The 20,109-nt window shown below is 53.6% G+C and overlaps 6 protein-coding genes across 6 annotated transcripts; 4 read left to right on the top strand and 2 right to left on the bottom strand.

Annotated features, from left to right (window-relative positions):
• Window positions 1-67: 67 nt before the first annotated feature.
• Window positions 68-3,537, bottom strand: HER10_EVM0012208 (nuclear polyadenylated RNA-binding protein). The gene is made up of 5 exons (XM_035481607.1): window positions 3,354-3,537; window positions 2,958-3,296; window positions 1,800-1,840; window positions 1,584-1,747; window positions 68-1,530 (listed from the first exon to the last, which is right to left on the bottom strand). The coding sequence occupies exons 1-5, from the start codon at window positions 3,395-3,397 to the stop codon at window positions 412-414; spliced, it is 1,707 nt and encodes a 568-aa protein (XP_035338984.1). The 5' UTR covers window positions 3,398-3,537; the 3' UTR covers window positions 68-411.
• A 312-nt stretch (window positions 3,538-3,849) lies between these two features.
• Window positions 3,850-6,622, top strand: HER10_EVM0009621 (GTPase-activating protein gyp1). The gene is made up of 6 exons (XM_035483100.1): window positions 3,850-4,363; window positions 4,476-4,485; window positions 4,538-4,660; window positions 4,717-5,174; window positions 5,223-6,106; window positions 6,159-6,622. Exons 1-6 carry the CDS (start codon window positions 4,291-4,293, stop codon window positions 6,414-6,416), a joined length of 1,806 nt encoding a protein of 601 aa, XP_035338761.1. The 5' UTR covers window positions 3,850-4,290; the 3' UTR covers window positions 6,417-6,622.
• A 100-nt stretch (window positions 6,623-6,722) lies between these two features.
• On the top strand, window positions 6,723-8,783 carry HER10_EVM0005208 (histone H1-binding protein). The gene is made up of 4 exons (XM_035474830.1): window positions 6,723-7,527; window positions 7,652-7,884; window positions 7,942-8,290; window positions 8,341-8,783. The coding sequence occupies exons 1-4, from the start codon at window positions 6,877-6,879 to the stop codon at window positions 8,644-8,646; spliced, it is 1,539 nt and encodes a 512-aa protein (XP_035338327.1). The 5' UTR covers window positions 6,723-6,876; the 3' UTR covers window positions 8,647-8,783.
• A 232-nt stretch (window positions 8,784-9,015) lies between these two features.
• HER10_EVM0008351 (seryl-tRNA synthetase) lies at window positions 9,016-11,500 on the top strand. Its single transcript, XM_035477876.1, has 10 exons — window positions 9,016-9,339; window positions 9,439-9,856; window positions 9,930-10,061; window positions 10,119-10,274; window positions 10,350-10,499; window positions 10,552-10,578; window positions 10,628-10,713; window positions 10,769-10,827; window positions 10,898-10,942; window positions 11,009-11,500. Exons 1-10 carry the CDS (start codon window positions 9,219-9,221, stop codon window positions 11,183-11,185), a joined length of 1,371 nt encoding a protein of 456 aa, XP_035338650.1. The 5' UTR covers window positions 9,016-9,218; the 3' UTR covers window positions 11,186-11,500.
• A 288-nt stretch (window positions 11,501-11,788) lies between these two features.
• On the top strand, window positions 11,789-14,919 carry HER10_EVM0004010 (peptidase). Its single transcript, XM_035473670.1, has 2 exons — window positions 11,789-13,513; window positions 13,573-14,919. The coding sequence occupies exons 1-2, from the start codon at window positions 11,947-11,949 to the stop codon at window positions 14,829-14,831; spliced, it is 2,826 nt and encodes a 941-aa protein (XP_035338236.1). The 5' UTR covers window positions 11,789-11,946; the 3' UTR covers window positions 14,832-14,919.
• A 296-nt stretch (window positions 14,920-15,215) lies between these two features.
• Window positions 15,216-17,099, bottom strand: HER10_EVM0011351 (uncharacterized protein; the record flags this gene model as incomplete). Its single annotated transcript, XM_035480784.1, has 1 exon — window positions 15,216-17,099. One exon carries the CDS (start codon window positions 17,097-17,099, stop codon window positions 15,216-15,218), a length of 1,884 nt encoding a protein of 627 aa, XP_035338909.1.
• Window positions 17,100-20,109: the final 3,010 nt, after the last annotated feature.

Raw genomic sequence — 20,109 nt, forward strand, 5'->3', positions numbered from 1 at the left:
TTCCTCGTTTTAGTATCAAATTTGAAGTCCCAAGATTCACGTCAACAAGAAACACAGACTTGAGGTTCGCCGATTAATGGTTTATTTTTCCCTCCCTTTTGGAGTATAATACAAACTTCCCAGGAAAAACGATGTGTAAAGGAAAGGAGAAAAAAAAAGTTCGCGAGAGCAATAAGCAAAGCTGCCGAACCCAAGCCGTACCCCGGTTCCGGTCCCGGTTCCTCTCTGTCTCAGAGAAAACGCGTTACCTCGTTCCGTATATGCAGTTTCTTCCCAGCGCCCTCTTTCATCGAACCGTCAAACTTGTATATCTCTCTTTTAGCCGACGAGATATGGCGCCTCGAACTCGATCCGCCCCTATGATTCCTTCTCCAATGCCAGAAAGGCCATCTTTGGCTGCCGCAGAGACTCCTAGCGCGAGTAAGGATGGAATCCCCTGTTGCTGCTACGTCCACCACCGCGGTAGTTAGCGCCGGGTCTGCCCGCGTTCTTGGGTCCTGTAGGCGCGTTGGCAGGCGGGGCATGCGCAGGATCGGGTGATCCCTGATGGGAGCCACCACTGTGAGAGCCACCACGATGGCCGCCTCTGAAGCCTCCCCGGCCGCCCTGGTTCGGTTGGGGAACGTCGTCGTACATGCCCTCCCACGATGTCGGAGCACCGCCACCACCGCCCATGGCATATGCGCCAGCCTGGTTGTACTGGTCACGGGGAGCACCTCCGCCGCCGCTGCTGCCTCCCCGACGCGGTCCTTGTCCGCCGCCGGGCTGCTGCGGCGGCTGGCCTCCCTGAGATGGGTCGAACATTTGCTGCTGAGGGCTGAAGCTACCGCTCGGTCCAGATGGGGGACCGCCCTGCTGGCCCATCTGCTGCTGCATCTGCTGTTGCATTTGCTGCATCTGCTGCATCATTTGAGGCGTCATCTGGCCCATCATGCCTTGCTGGCCGTTGCCGCCTCCACCGCGGCCCATCATCTGGTTCTGCATCTGCTGCATCTGCTGCATTTGCATCATCTGCTGCATCATGGCCGGATTCATGGGGCCCATGCCTCTGCTCATAGCCATTTGTTGCTGCATCATGGCGAAATATTGCTGCATGCGCTGGAAGTATTGTGCCATAACTTGGGGCGTCATGCCCCCTGCGGCACCCATCTGGCCGCCTCCCATCCCGCCCTGTCCACCCTGGGCACCGTCTTCGCCCTTCCTGAATTTCCCTCCCCGTCGTGCGGCTTCTTCTTCTTCGCGAAGGTTGCCACGCGGCTGAGCCTTCTTGACCTCAATCGGCTTGCCGTGAATCTCGAGACTGGTGCTGAGGCAGGCATCAACGCCGGCCTCGCTTTCAAATGTGACGAAGCCGAAACCGCGAGGGCGGCCGGTGTCCTTGTCCATCATCAGGGTCGCGTCCACCACACGGCCGAATTGGGCGAAATAGTCCTTGAACTCTTGATCGGTCGTATCTTGACTAACACCACCGACGAAGATCTTGCTGGTCTTTTCTTGCTCGTCGCGAGGAATTGCTCGCTTGGGATCAATCTGATTGCCATTAGTGTCCAGCTTGAATTGCAATTGGCTTAGGAGAATCTTACGATCTTGCCATCCAAAAAGTGTTCCTTGACCATAACGATGTTCACCGTCTTGGCGTCCCTGAACGTCAGGAAGCCAAAGCCTCTTGATCGCCCGGTGCTGCTGTCTCTCATGACGGTGCACTCAACAACCTCGCCGAATTGAGAGAAGTAGTCCCTTAGGGATTCTAGCAGGTATTAGAAAATGGCGCCATAGAAGCGGACGCAACGTAGACTTACGATCAGTCGTCTCCCAATTAAGGCCACCAATGAACATCTTGCTACAGACATGAAAACATTAGTCAATGACTCGACTCAAAATTCAGAACTCTGAAAGAGAAATGCATGCGACTATGATCGCGTTCTGGGCAGTGGAAGCATTATCCGGACATGGAGACAAGGACCAATGGCCAATAAGAGTTCCCGCCGTATGGCTACATCAGAGCAGTCATCCTTGAGACCATGAGTTGGCCGAGTCGTCTGTCGCCCATCGATTTCCCCCTCTTCAAAATACGGGCTGCCTGGCTTGTAACAGCCAGAGATCGCATTTCTTGGCGTTGGTGTATTGGTATTTTGATCGATGTCTGTCATAACATGCTCCTTGACGGGTACCCCCTCGCGGCCAGCGGCAGATTCAGACAGCAATCCGTTGTTGAAGAATCATCATAGAAGTGACGTGCATGGGTTGGTTTCCATCAGCATCGGTGCCTTTGTGAAAAGGCCGAGGATTTCAGGTTCCAGCCGCAGCCAAAATGATTGTTGAGGGCGAGCAGCGCTAGCCAGCCACAAAAACTCTCTCACGTCTGGGGAGAATTGCGGAGCGGATAGCCTGGTCATTGTCGAATTTTTCGTGTCTTTTGCTATCGTCAAGTCTCTGCTAGCTCTAGCTTCGAGCGCTATCCGCTGCTAATCTTGCTACAGCAGCCAAAGACCGCAGGATGTTCTCTCTGCGACTGGGCTATAGAAGGTGCACGAGGGTGCTCCTGATCTGACTGACTGATGACTGACTATCGTCGGCATATCTCGGTGATCTCAGGCTGCTTTTCCAGCTGACTTTTTGCGCGGTACCTCTTTATGGCTTCTCTTTCTTGCTTTTCTTCAAGCTTCTCATGTCTTCTCTGATGTTTTCCTTGGCCTGCTTGATGGCCCTGAAGAATGTTTCCCAAAACGTGGCTGGCCAACGTCTTGTATCGATGCCCTCTCTTGTCCATCCAAGTTCCCAAGACCAAGAAGGCCCAATACGAGTAACCATGGGGCAACTGATGCCCGTGTTCCCTCAAACTGCAGCAAAAGTGCTTCAGATTAATCCAGTCGAGGTATGCGTCCCAACTATGGGTGCATGGGGAATGGTTTGTGTAGCAAGTGCAAAAAATCACGTAGTTGGCAAACAAAACTTACCCGTCTTCCTTGGCACTCGGGTTCTTGGCCGTGCTTGTCGAGTACGTGGGTTCTTCTTGCTTGTTGCCAGCAAACCCATTCGAGGGCGGCGCATAACCAGTGCTTCCACCACCACCGCCGCCGCCGCCATCACCACCTAGGTTGAAGTCTACTTCATCATCGTCATCCTCTTCTTCGTACTTCATTTGATCATCACCACCACCGCCACCATATTCCGGCTCAGACTGAGGAGGCGGTTCGGCATGTGTCTCGACGCTTGGTTGAGGAACGGCGACTGGGGCAGGAGGCGGCGCAGGTTGCTGGGCGGCAGCTGGCTTCGCTGGGGTGTCATCATCGTAGCTGTGGCACGTATCAGCATGTCTTTCAAGGTGACAGACAACACTTGTAATTACTCACAGATCGGCGAAGAGGTCTTCCTCGAAATTTTCGGGCTCGGTCATCCTGGCGAGTGCTCAGTAAGTGTCGAGGATGCTTTAATCGGTGAGGCGATGCAGGCGAAGGCGAAAGGAAATGGAGAGTAAAGAACGTGTTGTGTTGTTGCGGAGAAGTTGATGGGACAAGGTCGTCGTGTACGCAACAGCGCTTGTTTGGATATTTCTTAGGCAAGAGCCTGAGTGAAAGAGGAGGAAGGTGGAGCTAAGACTGTGGCGGAGCCAATGGGCGTGCTCAATCCAATCAGAGCTACAAAAACTGGGGGAAGGACAGAAAGGTCCAAGCATCGGCAAAGCTCGTGCGCGCTCTGCCATACGGAGTACGGACCTGCGATGTGTTGGGAAGCGCCGACTCGTCCCGTACCTGGGTGGAATGAGTCACGTGACTGGGTTGCAAGACTGGCTTGGTGCGGCATGTAATGAGATTATGAGAGTTTGGTAACCGCATCCGTACAGTTAGACCGTTCATGCAAGGTACCGCAATAGTTAGTTCTACCATTTGCAATCAGTGAAGACATCCCTTGCAAGAACCCTCTCCTTGGGAAATATTTTCTTGTGGTTTGATTAGACTTCCCCAGATTCCTTCCCGCCTCATCAATGTAGGGTGGAAGAAGCATCTGCGCTACCATTTAGACTTGCACCTCGACCGCCACATCAACGCAGTTGAAACCGCATCCTTCAGCCACAGTGACCTCCTCTCCCCCACTCCACTTCAACTGCTGCTCAAAGCGGCCTGCGGTACACTAATGTGAGGCAAGGGTCCGGCCACTGGTCACTTGTTCGGAGCTCAGGCGACTCGTCTGGCGCATCTCAACACCAAGACACACAATGACACGGTCTCAATAGAGAAGCATCACCATGTTCTCCTCTTCAGGGAGTGGGAAGAAGCCCTCGCAACAGGTATGCTCCCCCAAACCCCTGCCCGGGCCTGTCATCGCATGCTAATTGCCCCGCAGCAGGAGATGGTCCAAGTCGGTGGGTTTCGTCATATCTCTTGAACTCGAGCTGCCCGTTGCTGCATAGCCTCGGCTCTTGAGACTAAGCTCGGAAATTCTTGGCTAACTTTGATATTTCGTTGACGGTGCAGACCGCTCAGAGTACGTTGCCTTGGCTGCATCGCCGGCGCAGTTCGGAACTGACTTGGGGTAGTTCTGCATCGCCATTTTGGAAGCCGCCCCCACGCGAGAACGCATCGAAAAGAACCGGTCGCGACCCGAACCTGGTTGTCGGAGCAGCCTACTCTCATGCCGATATCCTCAAGTTCGATTCACTGTGCGGACTCTTCCCATCTTGGAGTCGCGCCGGCACCCTCAGCTAACTTGAGCCAGCAACTTGTCCAGCTCCTCCTCTAGACCGAAGACGCCTCCTTCCTCACACTCTGCCAAAGGCCGGCCTAGCGATGCCTCCCCCCCCTCGCGCCCACAATCGGGCCTGTCATCCCCTCCGATTAAAAGTTATATCAATTTCCTTTCCAACACCAACGATGATTGGAAAGCCGACGAGGATGAGGAGGACATGATGGGGTACGAGGACGATGACGGTGACGACTTCGGCCTGCCGAGCCTGTCTAATATGAAGCGACGAACACGCAAGAAAGCCGCGCAAAACAGGTCAGATCCCAACGGAGGTCTGTCGCCCTTGAACGACTCGTTCGGTTTAGGGTTACACACGAGGAGATACTCGAATAGTGCGGACATCGCGATTGAAAGACCTGCGCCAACCTATCCAATGCCGAAAAAGAGCGAGGGCAAGATCTTGCGTCCACAGTATAAAGAAATTTTGAGGGGTAAGTGGTGTCGCGTGATGTTGGAATGGACCGTGCTGACTGCGACAGACCCGGCGAACGCGCTGCACTTAATCGATCACCCAGTTATACCCGACGACGCAACGCCGAAAGAGATTGATGCTGCGAATTCACGAATTACTCGTATCAACAAGTTCAAGAAGCTCTTACAGGCGTCAACAATACCGCTACAGGAACTTCGGCAACTAGCTTGGTCCGGCGTTCCCCAGGAAGTTCGTGCTATGACATGGCAACTCCTGTTGAGCTACCTACCGACCAACAGCGAGAGGAGAGTCGCAACTCTAGAAAGGAAACGTAAAGAGTATCTCGATGGCGTCAGGCAGGCTTTCGAACGCGGCAGCAATAGTGGGGGAAGCGGCACCACCACCGCGGCACCCGGGAAAGCGAGAGGGCTAGACGAGGCAATCTGGCATCAGATCAGTATCGACGTTCCAAGAACGAATCCCCACATCGAACTTTACTCGTACGAAGCGACGCAGAGATCTCTGGAACGAATCCTGTACCTATGGGCAGTGCGACACCCTGCCAGCGGCTACGTTCAGGGCATCAATGACTTGGTAACGCCGTTTTGGCAGGTTTTCTTGAGCACATATGTCGCAGATTCCGATATTGAATCGGGCATGGACCCTGGTCAGCTGCCAAAATCGGTTCTTGACGCTGTAGAAGCAGATTCGTTCTGGTGCTTGACAAAGCTGCTAGACGGTATACAAGACCACTACATTGTGGCTCAGCCAGGCATCCAGAGGCAGGTTGCGGCTCTCCGCGATCTCACTGCCAGGATCGATGCAGGGCTGGCGAAGCACCTCGAAAAGGAGCACGTGGAGTTCATTCAATTCAGCTTCCGATGGATGAACTGTCTCTTGATGAGAGAGATAAGTGTAAGGAATACGATCAGGATGTGGGACACGTACTTGGTGAGAATATTCCATCGACGTCTGATTACTGGCACCATCTAACCACCTACAGGCCGAAGAACAAGGCTTTTCGGAGTTTCATTTATACGTGTGCGCGGCTTTCCTGGTCAAGTGGTCGGATAAGCTTGTCAAGATGGATTTTCAGGAAATAATGATGTTTTTGCAAAGCTTGCCAACAAAATCTTGGACGGAGAAGGATATTGAGCTGTTGCTGAGCGAGGCTTTCATCTGGCAGAGTCTCTTCAAAGGCTCGTCAGCTCACTTGAGAGGACAGCCAAGTCGCACGCCCTCAGCAAACATGCAGCTCTAGTTCCTTTTCCAACCAGATGTCTGCGGTTCAAGCCAGAGACTGGGCATTGTTGAGAGGAGATAGGAAAGGGGAATGACATTTAGGCGTACGGCAATTGCCAAGGCAAACATGTAATCAAGGCATTGGCAGCAACACCCTGCTGGCCTATCCCAGAATTGATCCATGGGATTAATGCAACATACAGTGCAAAGCACAGTGAAGAAGCTTACCACACACCCGCCATTTTGATTGGTTTTAACTCGTTTTACGTGCTGAACGGAAGCTATCCCTGCAGCTTCGTTCCCCAATCAACGCGCCTTCCCCAGAGCTCGCGCGTCACACCACAGACTGACAAAGGCTGCCAATTCTCTTTCCGCAATTGCCTTTCTTACCTCGTTCATCCTGTTTCTCATCGTCAACAAATCTTCTTGCTCTTTCATCCTTCCAATTATCAATCAGCAACACCAATTCAATTCCCACAATGGCCGACGCACCCGAACAGCCTACGATCGCCGCAGAGGTCCCTGTCGCAGAGGTCCCTGTCGCAGTGGCCCTCGTCGCCGAGGCCCCAGCTGTGGAGGCTGTCGCAAACCCAGAGATCAAGCAGGATGCGCTCGCGCCGACACAACAAGACACGCCAGCCACGGTCGGCGAAGAGTCTGAGGAGGACGTCAACTCCAAGAAGGTCACCCTCGCCGACTTGACTGCTAAAGGAACCGCTCTGTACGCAAAGAAGCAGTACGAGGAAGCTACCGACTGCTTTACGAAGGCTGCGGAGCTGCAAGATGAGATCAATGGCGAAATGCAACCTGCGAATGCTGAGATCCTCTTCCTCTACGGTCGCAGTGTGTTCAAGGTTGGCCAGAGCAAGAGCGACGTCCTCGGGGGCAAGGCCGCTGGTGAGAAGAAGGCGGCCAAACCCAAGTCCAAGGCCCCGAAGAAGACCACTGCCGAGCCCACGTCGACCGATGCGCCAGCCGAAACCGAGGCGCAGAGAATAACTGAGGAGGGTGTTGCGATTGTCGCAAGTGAGACGAGCGGAGCGAAGCCCGAGGAGACTGTCGAGGAGAAGAAGCCCTTGTTCCAGTTCACTGGCGACGAAAACTTCGAGGACGACTCGGATGAGGAGGAGGTAAGCTAGATTCCGTTCTGTTGGTCTCGGGCTGAACAAGTCTCGCTCTTTCATCAATGAGTTGATTGAAGACTTGCGATCCAGATCCGTCGACGACTGTCAATTAGAGCTAACCTATTATTAGGCCGAGGGTGATGAAGAAGAAGAGGAGGAAGACGACGATCTCGCTGTTGCGTTCGGCGTGCTCGACATGGCTCGCATTCTCTACAGCAGACAGCTGGAAGAGTTGGAGAAGGTGGAGCCTAATGGCAAAGCACAAGAGCAAGTCGATGGCGAGAAGCTCAGCATCAAGCATGTCAAGGAGCGCCTTGCGGATACCCATGATCTTCTTGCCGAGATTTCCCTAGAGAATGAGAGGTGAGCGCCTGCCGAGGGACCCTGCACTAAAGGCCTCTGGCGTTAACAGAAATTTAGATACCCCGACGCCATTGAGGACTCGCGCAAGTCTTTGAAGTACAAGAAGGAGCTGTACAGCGAGGATTCGGAAGTTATTGCTGAGGCGCACTTCAAGCTTTCGTTGGCGCTTGAGTTCTCCTCCGTCACAACCACTCAGGAGGAGGGTGAGCAAGGAGAGAGCAAGCCTTTCGACGAGAAGCTTCGCGAGGAGGCTGCAAATGAGCTGGAAGCAGCCATCAACAGCACCAAGCTCAAGCTCCAGAACAAGGAAGTTGAACTCGCGACCATGGCATCTCCGGAAGACAACGAGGTTACCCGGGCCACGATTACCGACGTCAAGGACATGATCGCGGATATGGAGCAGCGCGTGAGTTCCCACACTTTGTCCTCGACGGTATCTTTGCTAACCATGCACAGCTCGTGGAACTTCGTAAGCCACCAATTGACGTCAACGCTGCTCTCGGTGGTGAAGGCTTGGGCGGAATCCTTGGAGCGGCGATTGGTGAATCTGCAGCTCAAACACAAGCTCGCGTCGAGGAAGCTAAGAAGACGGCTACCGATCTTACTGGCCTTGTACGCAAGAAGGCCAAGGAGGAGCCCAAGCCCGAAGAAACCCAGGCAAACGGTGCAGAATCCAATGGCACGAAGCGCAAGGCCGAAGAGCCTGCGGAGGAAGATGACTCATCGAAAAAGACCAAGGTCGAGGAGGCCACTCAGGCCTGAATACCTAGCGAACATGTAACATTGGACATTGGCGAAAATGATCTCGAGGGCGGGGAATAAAAGGGTCTGGGGTTTCGTTTCTTTGAGGTATTCACGGCAGAACTGTACAATAGCTAGCGCTCTGGAAGGCAAAGGAGAACATCTTGCGCTTCACAAGGGTATGCAATATGACTGGGTCGCAATTGCACTAAAATTGGGTTGCATTTGACGCATCTCGTCTTCCCCTGGTGGCTGTACATTGAGTGATTGAAATGTGTCGCATGAGCGCGTAGGTAGGTCGAGGTATCGGTAAAGGCAGGCGCGAAAGACCCCTTGCGTTTGACCGCCTCAGCCCCGCCCCCGCCAAAGAACCCCACCACCATCCAGCAACGACAATTTACCACCCTCCAAAGTCGCTCCTGAGTCACCTCGAGAGAGTCACGCCGTCGCAGCTGCAAACCATCCGCAGTCTCAAGGAACGTGTAAGCTGTACTCTTCTCGGAACGCGTGTGTGGATTGCCCTTTTTAACGAGTACACTTTACTGTAGTCCGCCCCGCCATCCTCCTTTCTACCCCCACCAAAAGCTACAATCATGCTCGACCTTCAAGATTTCATCAAGGAGCGCGGTGGTGACCCCGAGAAGATCCGCGACTCCCAGCGCCGTCGCCATGCACCCGTCGAGATCGTCGACGAGGTTATCGCTCTGTGGGATGGTACGAACTTCCAATCCATCCAGGCCTTGTGCCCATAGCTGCACGCACATGGGAGGAAGGACAATGTGGGCTAACACGAACGTCTCCGGAGCCGAATAGACCACCGCAAGACCCAATACTCTGCGACGCAGATCGGAAGCGAGATCAACGCCGTGCAGAAGGAGATTGGCATGAAGAAGAAGAACAAGGAGAACGCCGACGACCTGCTCAAGAAGAAGGAGGATCTCCAGAAGCAGAAGAAGGACAAGGAGGATGAGGCGACAGCGAAGCTCGTCACGCTCAACGCCAAGGCCAAGAGCATCGGAAACTACGTTCACGAGTCCGTCCCCGTCAGCGACAACGAGGACAACAACGTCACGGAGCGCGAATGGAAGCCCGAGGCCGGACTCGGTGCCAAGACTGAGCAGACGCTTAGCCACCACCAGATTGTTACCAGACTCGCAGGCTACGACCCTGAGCGTGCTATCAAGCTTGTCGGTCACAGAGGATACTGCTTGACCGGCTACGGACTGTTCCTGTACGTTCTTGGTCAGAGGAGAAGAAAGGGTGAAGCATGCGGTAGGAATAGGAAAGCTGACCCCCGCGAACAGGAACCAGGCGCTCATCAACTACGGTCTTGAGTTCCTCTTCAACAAGGGATACACCCCTAACCAGCCTCCCTTCTTTATGAACCGCAACCAGATGGCCAAGACCGCCCAGCTTGAGGATTTCGACGAGGAGCTGTAGGGCGGACCCCCCAATCCGAAATTCACCATTTAGTGTTCTGACAGATTCTCCAGGTACAAGGTTACGGGTGATGGTGAAGAGAAGTACCTCATTGCTACCAGTGAGCAGCCCCTCTCCGCACTTCACAGCGAGGAGTGGATCCAGGGCGGTCAGCTGCCCATCAAGTACGCCGGTTACAGCACATGTTTCCGCAAGGAGGCCGGCAAGCAGTACGTTCGAAACCCCGCCAGATGACGCTCTTATCCCCCTCTGTAGACTTTGACTGACATGATATACCTGTATAGCGGCAAGGAGGCCTGGGGCCTGTTCCGTGTGCACCAGTTCGAGAAGATTGAGCAGTTCATCTTCTGCAAGCCCGAAGACAGCTGGAAGCACTTTGACGAGATGATTGCCGCTTCTGAGGAGTTCTACAAGAGCCTGGGTCTTCCCTACCGGTAGGCTACACAAGCAAGAGGCCTGGAACTTGAGACTGACTTACAAACACAGGGTTGTTTCCATCGTCTCTGGTGCTCTGTAAGTAGCCCTTGGAGCTTAATTGTGGAGTGATTACTGACAGAATCAGGAACAACGCCGCCGCGAAGAAGTATGATTTGGAGGCTTGGTTCCCCTTCCAGCAGGAGTACAAGGAGCTCGTGTCCTGCTCCAACTGTAAGATCAAATTTCTTCGCAGACTACAGTTCAGCAATGCTCACATCTAGGATAGGCACGGACTACCAGACCCGCGAGCTCGAGGTTCGTTACGGTGTCAAGAAGGCCAAGGAGGTGAGTTCCATCACAAAAGCTATAGTCATTCTCTTAAATCCGAGATTTGCTGACATTTTGCCCCACATAGGCCCCTGGTGGTGGCCGCAAGGAGTACGTCCACGCTCTCAACGCTGTGAGTTGTCCCCTCATTGCCACTTTTGGTGTTGTGTACGTGATGTTCATGCTGACCAAATCACAGACCCTCTGCGCTACCGAGCGAACCCTCTGCTGCATCATGGAGAACTACCAGACGCCCGATGGCTTCAAGGTCCCCGAAGTGTTGCGCAAGTACATTCCCGGTCGGCCCGAGTTCCTGCCCTACGTGGCCGAGCTCCCCAAGGAGATCACTGTCGTTGCTGGCCAGAAGAAGAAATAGATCACGCCACTGCGTGCGATCGTGGAGGTAGATGGTGGAGAATGAAGAGGAAGGACGCTTAGTGTTTGGTGATGAACTCATGTCCAGACTATGATCGCCAGAGAGATCTCAATGGCGGCCGGTCGAGGAACAAATTGGTGAGACAAAACTTTGAAGATACACCCAGACAAATAAATCTGCCCTGTAACGATTTCGCCGACCAATGACGAATTGGAGAGCATTGCATCTTGTGGCACATTGGTTATTGCGTTGATAATTTGAGCGAGCTAGAATGCCTTTCCCACTTAACCGCCTAGTATACATAAGCCAACTGCCTTAATACAGGAATAAACCATTTCTCATCGAGCTTATAACGAAAACCTATGTCCGCAATAGACGGCATGTTGTTCTCTCTATTCGTTCTTCTAATTCAGGACTATATTGCGCTAGAACTTTGACTACAACCTCAAGAGCTTTAGCTCCCGCAAGTTCGCCCTGGTCCACAAGCGGGCTCTCCTTAATTCTATCCCCGGCCTAGAAACAGCAGTCGATTGGGCCAGGGAAATAAGATCTACCAAATACGAGAAGACCCCGCCCTTTCCGTTATGACCCACAACCGGCTATCTCGGTGTCGTATTGACGAAGACCCATGACAGTCGGACTTTGAACTCTTAAAATCACAGCAAAGTCGCACAATGGATACGCTTCGGGGCAGGCTAGGCTTCAGAGTCTTTCTTAGACTTTTCTGTTCGAAGGGAAGCTGCCCAATCGTCTAGTCGACGATGCGTCTCGTCGCCCACTTCGCCGCGGCAGCGGCTTGCTGTCTTGCTGTAGCTACCTCCCAAGCAGTGCCGAAGACGTACTTTGTCGAGTTGTCCACGGATTCCACGGTCGAAGGACTCAGCATCGGTCCGCATGATCTCGCCAGCAAGGCAGCCGAAGCGTCCATTTCACTACGAGTGCGATATGAGTACACCGACAAGAGCGTCTTTTACGGAGTATCGGTCTCTCTGGACAACGACTCGGACAGTGAAAAGTTGCGAGCTCTCCCGGGTGTCCAGAATGTTGTTCCCGTCCAGAGCGTGGCGCACCCTCATCGCCCAAGCAGTAACGTGAAGAGGTCCCCTTCCAGCGGCAAAGGTCACGAAAAACACGCCACCCGCAATTATGAAAGCAGCAGAGAGCGAGCCAAATCTTCACTCTCACGGAGGGCGGACGTTGACTGGAATAGTCCTCACGCCATGACGGGCGTCGACCGCGTTCACGCAAAGGGCGTGCTCGGCGAGGGCGTACGCGTCGCCGTCATTGACACGGGAATCGATTACCTGCACCCGGCCCTGGGAGGTTGCTTCGGAAAAGGCTGCAAGGTCGAGTTCGGCTACGACTTTGTCGGTGACGACTACGGGTTCAGCAACTCCACCCCGAACCCGGGCCCGGATCCGAGACCGGGCTGCTTTGACAGCTTCCACGGCACCCACGTGGCGGGCATCATCGGTATGGAGGTTTCCTCCAACGCCTCCGTGTTTCCCGGTCTCGTTGGCGTTGCTCCCAGGGCGACGCTGGGCATGTACCGCGTCTTTGGGTGCGATGGGAGCGCGTCGGACGATGCTATTGTTGCGGCTATGCAGAGGGCCGTTGAGGAGGGTGCTCACGTTGTGAGTATCTCGATTGGAGAGTTTGGGACTTGGTCGGGCTATCCCAGGTCGATTCTCCCTGCTGCGGTGGCCGCGCTGAGGGCGAAAGGTGTAGCTGTTGTCGCTGCTGCTGGCAACTCTGGTACGCAAGGCATGTTTTCCATCAACTTGCCGGGCGGAGCGGATGACGGGCTCGGCGTTGCGTCTGTGGAGAATGCAAAGTTTCCAACGTACCCGATCCGTGACTCGAACGGTGCCGAGTTCCGCTACGGAGCGCTGTATTCCTTCCCGGAGGGGGAGTATCCCGTTGCTTGGGCCGGGAGAAATACGTCCACGTACAAGTTTGGCTGCTCGGCTTCCGACTATCCGCCAGCTAGTAGTCTTCAGGGGCCAATCTCCGACTATATTGTCGCCGTCAAGAGAGGGCCTTCGTGTTCGCCGACGCAGGTCCAGACATATGCCTCTGCGGCAAACTTCACTCGTGTCATTACGTACCCGGATCCTACCATCGATGATGTCTTCATTGAAGGCCACGCTGTGCCAACACCGTCTCTTACTGCAGATGGGTATGTCTACTCCATGGGCAGCGTTATCGATGAGACGCTCTCGAATGCGGCCAAGAGCACCGGACAGTACAAGTTGCTTGTTGAGTCCCAGACACCTCTTCTGGTAGATCAACTAGGCGGTGGATCTCCAAACAACTTTAGTAGTCTCGGTATGTCTCGCTATTATCGCAATTAGCTCTTCTTGATGTATTGACTGACAGCCACCTAGGACCCAACGCCGACTTTGCGTTCAAGCCCCAGGTTGCCGCCCCAGGCGGAGCGATCCTAGCCACGTTCCCGCTCATGGAGAATAGCGGCGGTTTCGGCATCATCAGCGGCACGTCCATGGCGACGCCTTACATCTCTGGTGTATATGCTCTGATCAAGTCACAAAATCCCGACTTGTCTGTCGAAGAGATATTTGAGCTGATGCAAACCACTGCAAAGCAAGTCAACATGGCAGACTATGATTTGATGGCACCTGCAATCCAACAAGGCGCGGGTCTGATCCAGGCTCACAAAGCCGTGTTCCCGGGAACAGTTATATCTCCAGGGGAGTTCAAATTGGTTGATGTCGAGGAGGCTACTTTTACCATCGACAACCCGTCAGGAACCGACATCACCTACAGCTTGTCAAACGTTCCTGCTGCTGGTGCAGCGCCATTCTCAGAGGGTTCAAGCCGCACCGCGCAAGTCGGTTACATCCCTTCGTCCTTCTCAGCCAAGATCGACTTCGCGAGCGGGAGCCAAGTCACCGTCCCAGCCGGCGGCTCCGCCAACGTCACGTTCTCAATCACGCCCCCGTCCTTACCAGACGCCAGCCTCGTCCCGCTCTTCTCCGGCTTCATCGACATCTCCTCCTCCACCAACGAGACCTTCACGATCCCGTACATGGGCCCAGCCTACAACTACAGCAGCACGGCCGTCGTCGGCTTGAGGAACATCACCGCGGAGCAGCGCGTCAACGCCCTGACGCCGACGCGTGATCCTCTCTCGGCCCCGCAGGTCTTTGCCAATGGCGATAAGGCCGACATTGGCAACTACCGCGCCTTTTCGTTCCAGTACCCAGACTATCCGGTCGCGCTCTTCACCTCGCTGCAGCCGGTGCGCAAGTTCCGCTTCGATATCGTGCGCGCGAGCACGAATTTTACGCCGACGTGGTACGGCTTCGATCCCAGCGTCAAGTTCGATAACCTCACGGAGACGTCGATGAAGGAGAATGGCACGGTTGCGGGCGTGGATATACTCGGCTCCAACATGATTCAGAATGGGTGGCTGCCGCAGACGAGTTACCAGGCTGGGTGGTCGTATAGCATTCTCGATGCTACGGCTACGATAGGCTTGGGGTTGAAGAAGGGGTCGTACCGTATTTTGCTGAGATGGCTCAAATTTTACAAGGATGAGGAGGATCCTGCGTCGTGGGATAGCTGGATGAGTGGTGTTGTTGATGTTTTGGAAGATGTTTTTGAGCCGACTGTTCCGTCGTAGAATCTGGGGTTGCTGAGGTTGGTGTGCATACGGTTGCAAATGCACATTGATGTAATTCATATCTTCCACGAACTGTTGTCTCACATCATAAATATAGACGCGAATCTGGCAGGACTCAACCGAGTCCCGATACGCATGTAGGATTAAGCAGCTCTTCGGGTCCGTCTTCTATCTTTGAAGCTTTGAATAAGATTTGTTCGGTAAAACTTTGCTTTAGCATGGCTGTATTTCTCGGATGTAAGTTAGTCTCGCGGATGTAAGAGATGATGAATACCATTGGCGAATAACATAGCTAGGCTGTCACCAAAGTAACGATGCTCATGATGAAATCGGATAGAGAAACTAGCGAAGACAGCACGCCCAGCTTGCCATGGCCCGCTCCCGCTACTCAAACTCTGACCATTTCAGCAATAACTGCCATATCGTCATCCACGTATTCGAACTATTAGACTGAGCCATCCCAGCCTGCATCTGATTCCGAAAAGCTGCACTCGTTGCGCCCGCCTCCGTCGCATGCCATCCAAGTTGACTATTCCCATGCTCGTACCCATCTGTCGTGCCAGACACCACCTGTATGCCCTCAATACCTTGGTACGTGACACTCATGAATCCCGCATGCATTGCATTCATCATCTGCATATCCTGCATCTGGCGAAGCGCCTGGACCTGCAGCACAGTCTGCACCCAAACCCCGTGCCGCACCCTTGAAAACTCGATCAGCGCCTCCGCGTTACCCGCCTCGCACGCCTCGATCCACTTTTGCCGCATGCGCGGGGAGTACAGGCAGCACATCCTCTTCTCGACGACGAGGTCGTTGTTGAATTCCTTTGTCAGACTGGGAGGAGGCGGCGAGCTCTCCTGGCAGAAGGTGATGTAGCACTCGGGGCAGATTGTGCAGTCGTCCCACCCGTACCAGCGGCGGTTGTCGACGAGGTTCTCCTTGGCGCAGTGCGGGACGCCGGCGAACTTGCGCACGAAGACGGAGTAGCGGGACCAGACGCCAGTCTCGACGGCTTCGGCGTTGCGGTTCATGTGTTCGACCCATCGCGGGGCGGAGGACCGCTCGAAGCTGCAGAAGTAGGTCCCCCCTGCTTCCTCGCTCTGGGATTTCTCGTAGAATGTATCTAGTCCGAACGGTGTGATGAACGCAGCGTGACATGGTGCACAGATCCTATAGCCGTCGCAGCCGCCGCCGGTCAACGTGTACCACGTGCCGTTGATGATGCCCCGTTCGGTACACGGTGGGCAGGAGAGAATGACCTCCAGAGCACGATAGAGAACGTTGATGTCCTGAAAGTCCTTGGCGTCTGTGAGCGCGACTTCAATGGGCAAGCTGTTCATGCTGCATGTGATGGGTGTAGGTTCCGTCGTTGTATAGCCCAGTGCGGCATCCATCCAGTCCAACCCTGTGTGACTCGGCACATGTGGAATGGATTCAAAGTCCTTTTCCAGTGTCGTCAGAGCCACATGCTTCTCGTAGCACTTTTCACACATTTTGAAATCCGGATGCTGCTCGCCACGCAGTCGCATCCAGCGTCTGGACGAGGGCGATACGGGCCCCTTGTCGCATTCAGGGAGAGCAATGTGCTTCGCCGCTGCTTCTACCCACGAGTTCCAGCCGTCGGCTCCTGATTTGGAAAGTCTGACTATGGATCGACTCATGAAGGGAAGACAGACGTCGCAGGCCCAGACGGCATCAGATGCTTGGGGTGAGTCGTGCGGAACAAATTTGTCACGGAACGACGTTGCCAGCACGACATCTTGATAACAAGCCTCACAAGATACGAAGCCATCGAGTCTGTCGTCAAGCGGTTTGAACCATTTGATTCCTGCTGAGCCATCGGCGCCCGAGGCGTCTTTACAGTCCAGGACATCGAGTCGAGCGGTCATGAATTCCCGCAGAGGAGTGATATCTCTGCGCTTGAGACACTCTGGTAGCAGGAGTCTGGTGATGCGGGGAGCATTGAACCGACAACGCCCTTCCGGTTGACGGGTGCGTTTGAAAGAGTTCTCTAGGGGTGTTCGTGCAAGGCACCTCTCGTGGCAGTGTGTGCAGACGAGGAAGTTTGGTATGTCTGGTATATGATACCAGTCTGTTACATACTTGACCTCTCGGTCTGCTGGGCATTCCCAGACGACTGTGTTGGGCTCCCCATCTTCGGTGACACGGGGAACGGCTCTCTTATAATCATGGAAATCAACATCGTCAGGCGCCGGAGGGTTACTCTGGGATGAAGTGGCTTCGCGAATGCTGACATTGCCGAGCATGATGGAGATATTATCGACTGTACTGGTTGCTGGTACTTCCTCGTGAGAAACATGAGCGACCTTCTCGGCAATGTGGGGTTGAGAAGGTGGGCATTCAGCGGTATTGACTTCTATCAGCGAGGTCGAAGGATGAATAGCGCCTGCTGTAGGTCTTCCTGGCTCTTGTGTAGCTTCAATTGGGCGAGAGGTTCCTTCCTGGACATGTTGAATATACTGCTGATGCTCAGGAAGTTGCTGCGGTGTTACCACAGGCGGTATGTGAGTTGTTGGTGAAGCTGCAGATACAGTGTGTTGCTGAACGGCGGAATTGGGATTGTCATTCCCATAAAAGACGGCGCTGGGTGTCGGCATGCCAGATGAACCATCGTTCCCGGGGTTTTGTGGGATATGAGCCAGATGATGAGGAGATGAATCCTTTTGAGTCTGTTGACTATATTGATCTCGTTGCTGTGACAGCACAGCTGGACTATGAGATGGTACAGGATAGGCCTGTTCCTGAGAAGGGGTCGGGTCATAGTAAGGAGACTGTGCTGGTGGAGTTGTTAAGTTTTCTATTGGGCTCGGATGCTGGTAGTAAGATTGCTGAGTTTGATGGTATTGGACGCCGGGAGTATGAACGGGAGATGGAGACGATGGTGAAGGGGTATACGGTGAGTTGTGGTTCTGAGCGTACTGAACCTGAGGGTTGTAGGTAGGCTGAGAAGGTGTCACAGCCTGCGAGACGAATTGGGTGAACTTGGCTCTAGCTTTGCTCTTGAGTCCATGATAAGACTTGACAACTTTGTCACTGTCTGAAAACAATGAGGTTGCCTGTTGCAGAGCACTCGATAGACTAGGACTCTGGAACGATGATGGTCCTTGGTTAGGGTGCGTGTACGTTGCTGAGGGTGAGTACGGCTGGGCGTAGGGAGGCTGGCCGTTCGAATAAGAGTTCTGAGGAGTTGACTCAGGTCGGCTTACGGAGCTTGGTTGATGGTAATTGTTACTGTTGGGGGGACTCTGATGGTAAGAAGGAGCGCCGTATGTGGGCTGGTACATTTGTTGGGGATGTTGACCGCCATATTGAGGACTTTGTATAGTTTGAGCATGCTGGAATTGCCCTTGCGAATAGTCATGAGGAGGAGAAACTGCTGGTGTCGTTGTTTCTGGGCGTGGTGGTATCGGCGGCGGTGGATTCCCAGCTTGACCTGGCGGAGGTGGAAAGTATGGTTGTCTGCTGTAATCCATGTTTGTCTTTCGTTGCTCAATATCACGACTTGGGGACGATGTCGTGTTCAGCATTCAAGAACAGATTTGAGAGGGCATTGTGGGTATTTTGATATCCTTGGCTGTCTGAGACCGTTACGCTAAGAAGATCGATCAAATGTCTCGAATGCGTGACCGCTATGTTCAGCCGCAGAAGGCTCGGCATGAAGTTGCGCCGTCCTGGGCGGTTTTGGAGTGAAGCTGAAAAGGAACTGCAGCACACGACACCAATCAGATGTGTCACACAAAGCCATCGCATTACTAGTGCGAATTCAAAACCTGGAGTTCGCCCAACCATGGAGATTGAGAAGTGAGAAGCTCAAAGACATCTCATTTCTGTGTCGAGAAATCTGCCTTACGATCCAGATTGTCAAATTCAAGAAAACGCCTATCATTTATTACGCTTGTCATGTGACTCTTCAACCTCCGCTTCTTATCCTCATCAACTGAATTTCCTGTGACCTCTTCAGATCCCTATGCTGGTCATGTAGTTAACCGAGAGTGAAGGATATCCATATATCTATCCTTCACGTTAACGACGTGATCCCCGAAACTAAGAGACGATATACTTCACCTTTGAATGAATCTTAGTCATAAGCAGTCACGACTTCCGCCAGCTTGACTAAACTCCGCATTTCATTTACCTACGATCGAATCACCCGACATCTCAAACCTCATTTCGCGCGGTTCCGAAGCCTCCGCTCCAAAGCGTCGAGAACTTTCAACATACAGCTCACGCGACGGCACGGATACGTCTTTCTTGTAGACATGTATCTCGTTTCCATCGTTCGCAGTGGCTATCGCTGCTGCTTCTTCCCCTCCCCCCCTCTTGTTGTTCCTCCACCGCCGCCAGAACAGGAATGCCGCTAATCCCACCACAACGAGTGTCCCAACAAATGTCGCTCCGACGGCAATACCAGCCACTGCGCCAGTCGATAGCCCATCACGGCCCAGCTCTGGTGTGCTCAATGCGCTCGACGTTGTCGTCGGGGATCCGACGGATGACGGTAATGTTGAAGATGAAAGTGCGGCGGTCGGCGAGGCTGACGACAACGCCGACGGTGAGACTGATGAGGCATCGCTACGAGTGATGTTGAAATAGTGGCACGTAACGCCGGTACCATTTTGACCGGCGGCCTGCAAGTGCAGATAGTATACGTTACTCAGATCTGGGTCGTGTGAGGACGGAAAGCCATCGAAGCTGACGCGCCATTTGAAGGTCACAGGCACGTACCTGTCCACTGTATACCGTTCCGGTTAGAATTACTTCTTGACATCGAAAGAACGTCAAGTAACGAAGAGAAGTCGGGGTCACGTCGAATTGACATTAAATCGACCTACTAATCAGAGCGGCTAAGGTCTCTAAGTTCGGAGACGTTTGAACAAGGAACAAGTCAATGAACCGGTCATCAGTGCTCCATTGGATGTCTATTATCTCGCCCAGCGCATACTGAGGATTGTTCCGAAAGTCGTATTGGGGGCCGGGAGCTGGTGGTGTATAAAAGACGGCGGACCCGGTGCAATTCCAAAAGAGGGAACTAAGAAGAAAAAGAAGAAGATGGGCAGAAGCGGTTCGCATTTTGAGGAAGGGGTTGTCACTGACGCTCACTAGCCTCAGTAGACGTGGAGAAAAGGAGAGCACAATGAAGACTCAAAAGAGCACACAGAAGGAAGAGTAGAGCGGACCAAGCATGAGCGGCATGACCACTACATATTTGAGATATACTCTAAAAGAGCCCAGGGGAGAGGGAGATTAGGCGCGGTA

This window comes from Colletotrichum scovillei, assembly GCF_011075155.1.
Source record: "Colletotrichum scovillei strain TJNH1 chromosome Unknown Contig00001, whole genome shotgun sequence".
Classification (NCBI taxonomy): domain Eukaryota; kingdom Fungi; phylum Ascomycota; class Sordariomycetes; order Glomerellales; family Glomerellaceae; genus Colletotrichum; species Colletotrichum scovillei.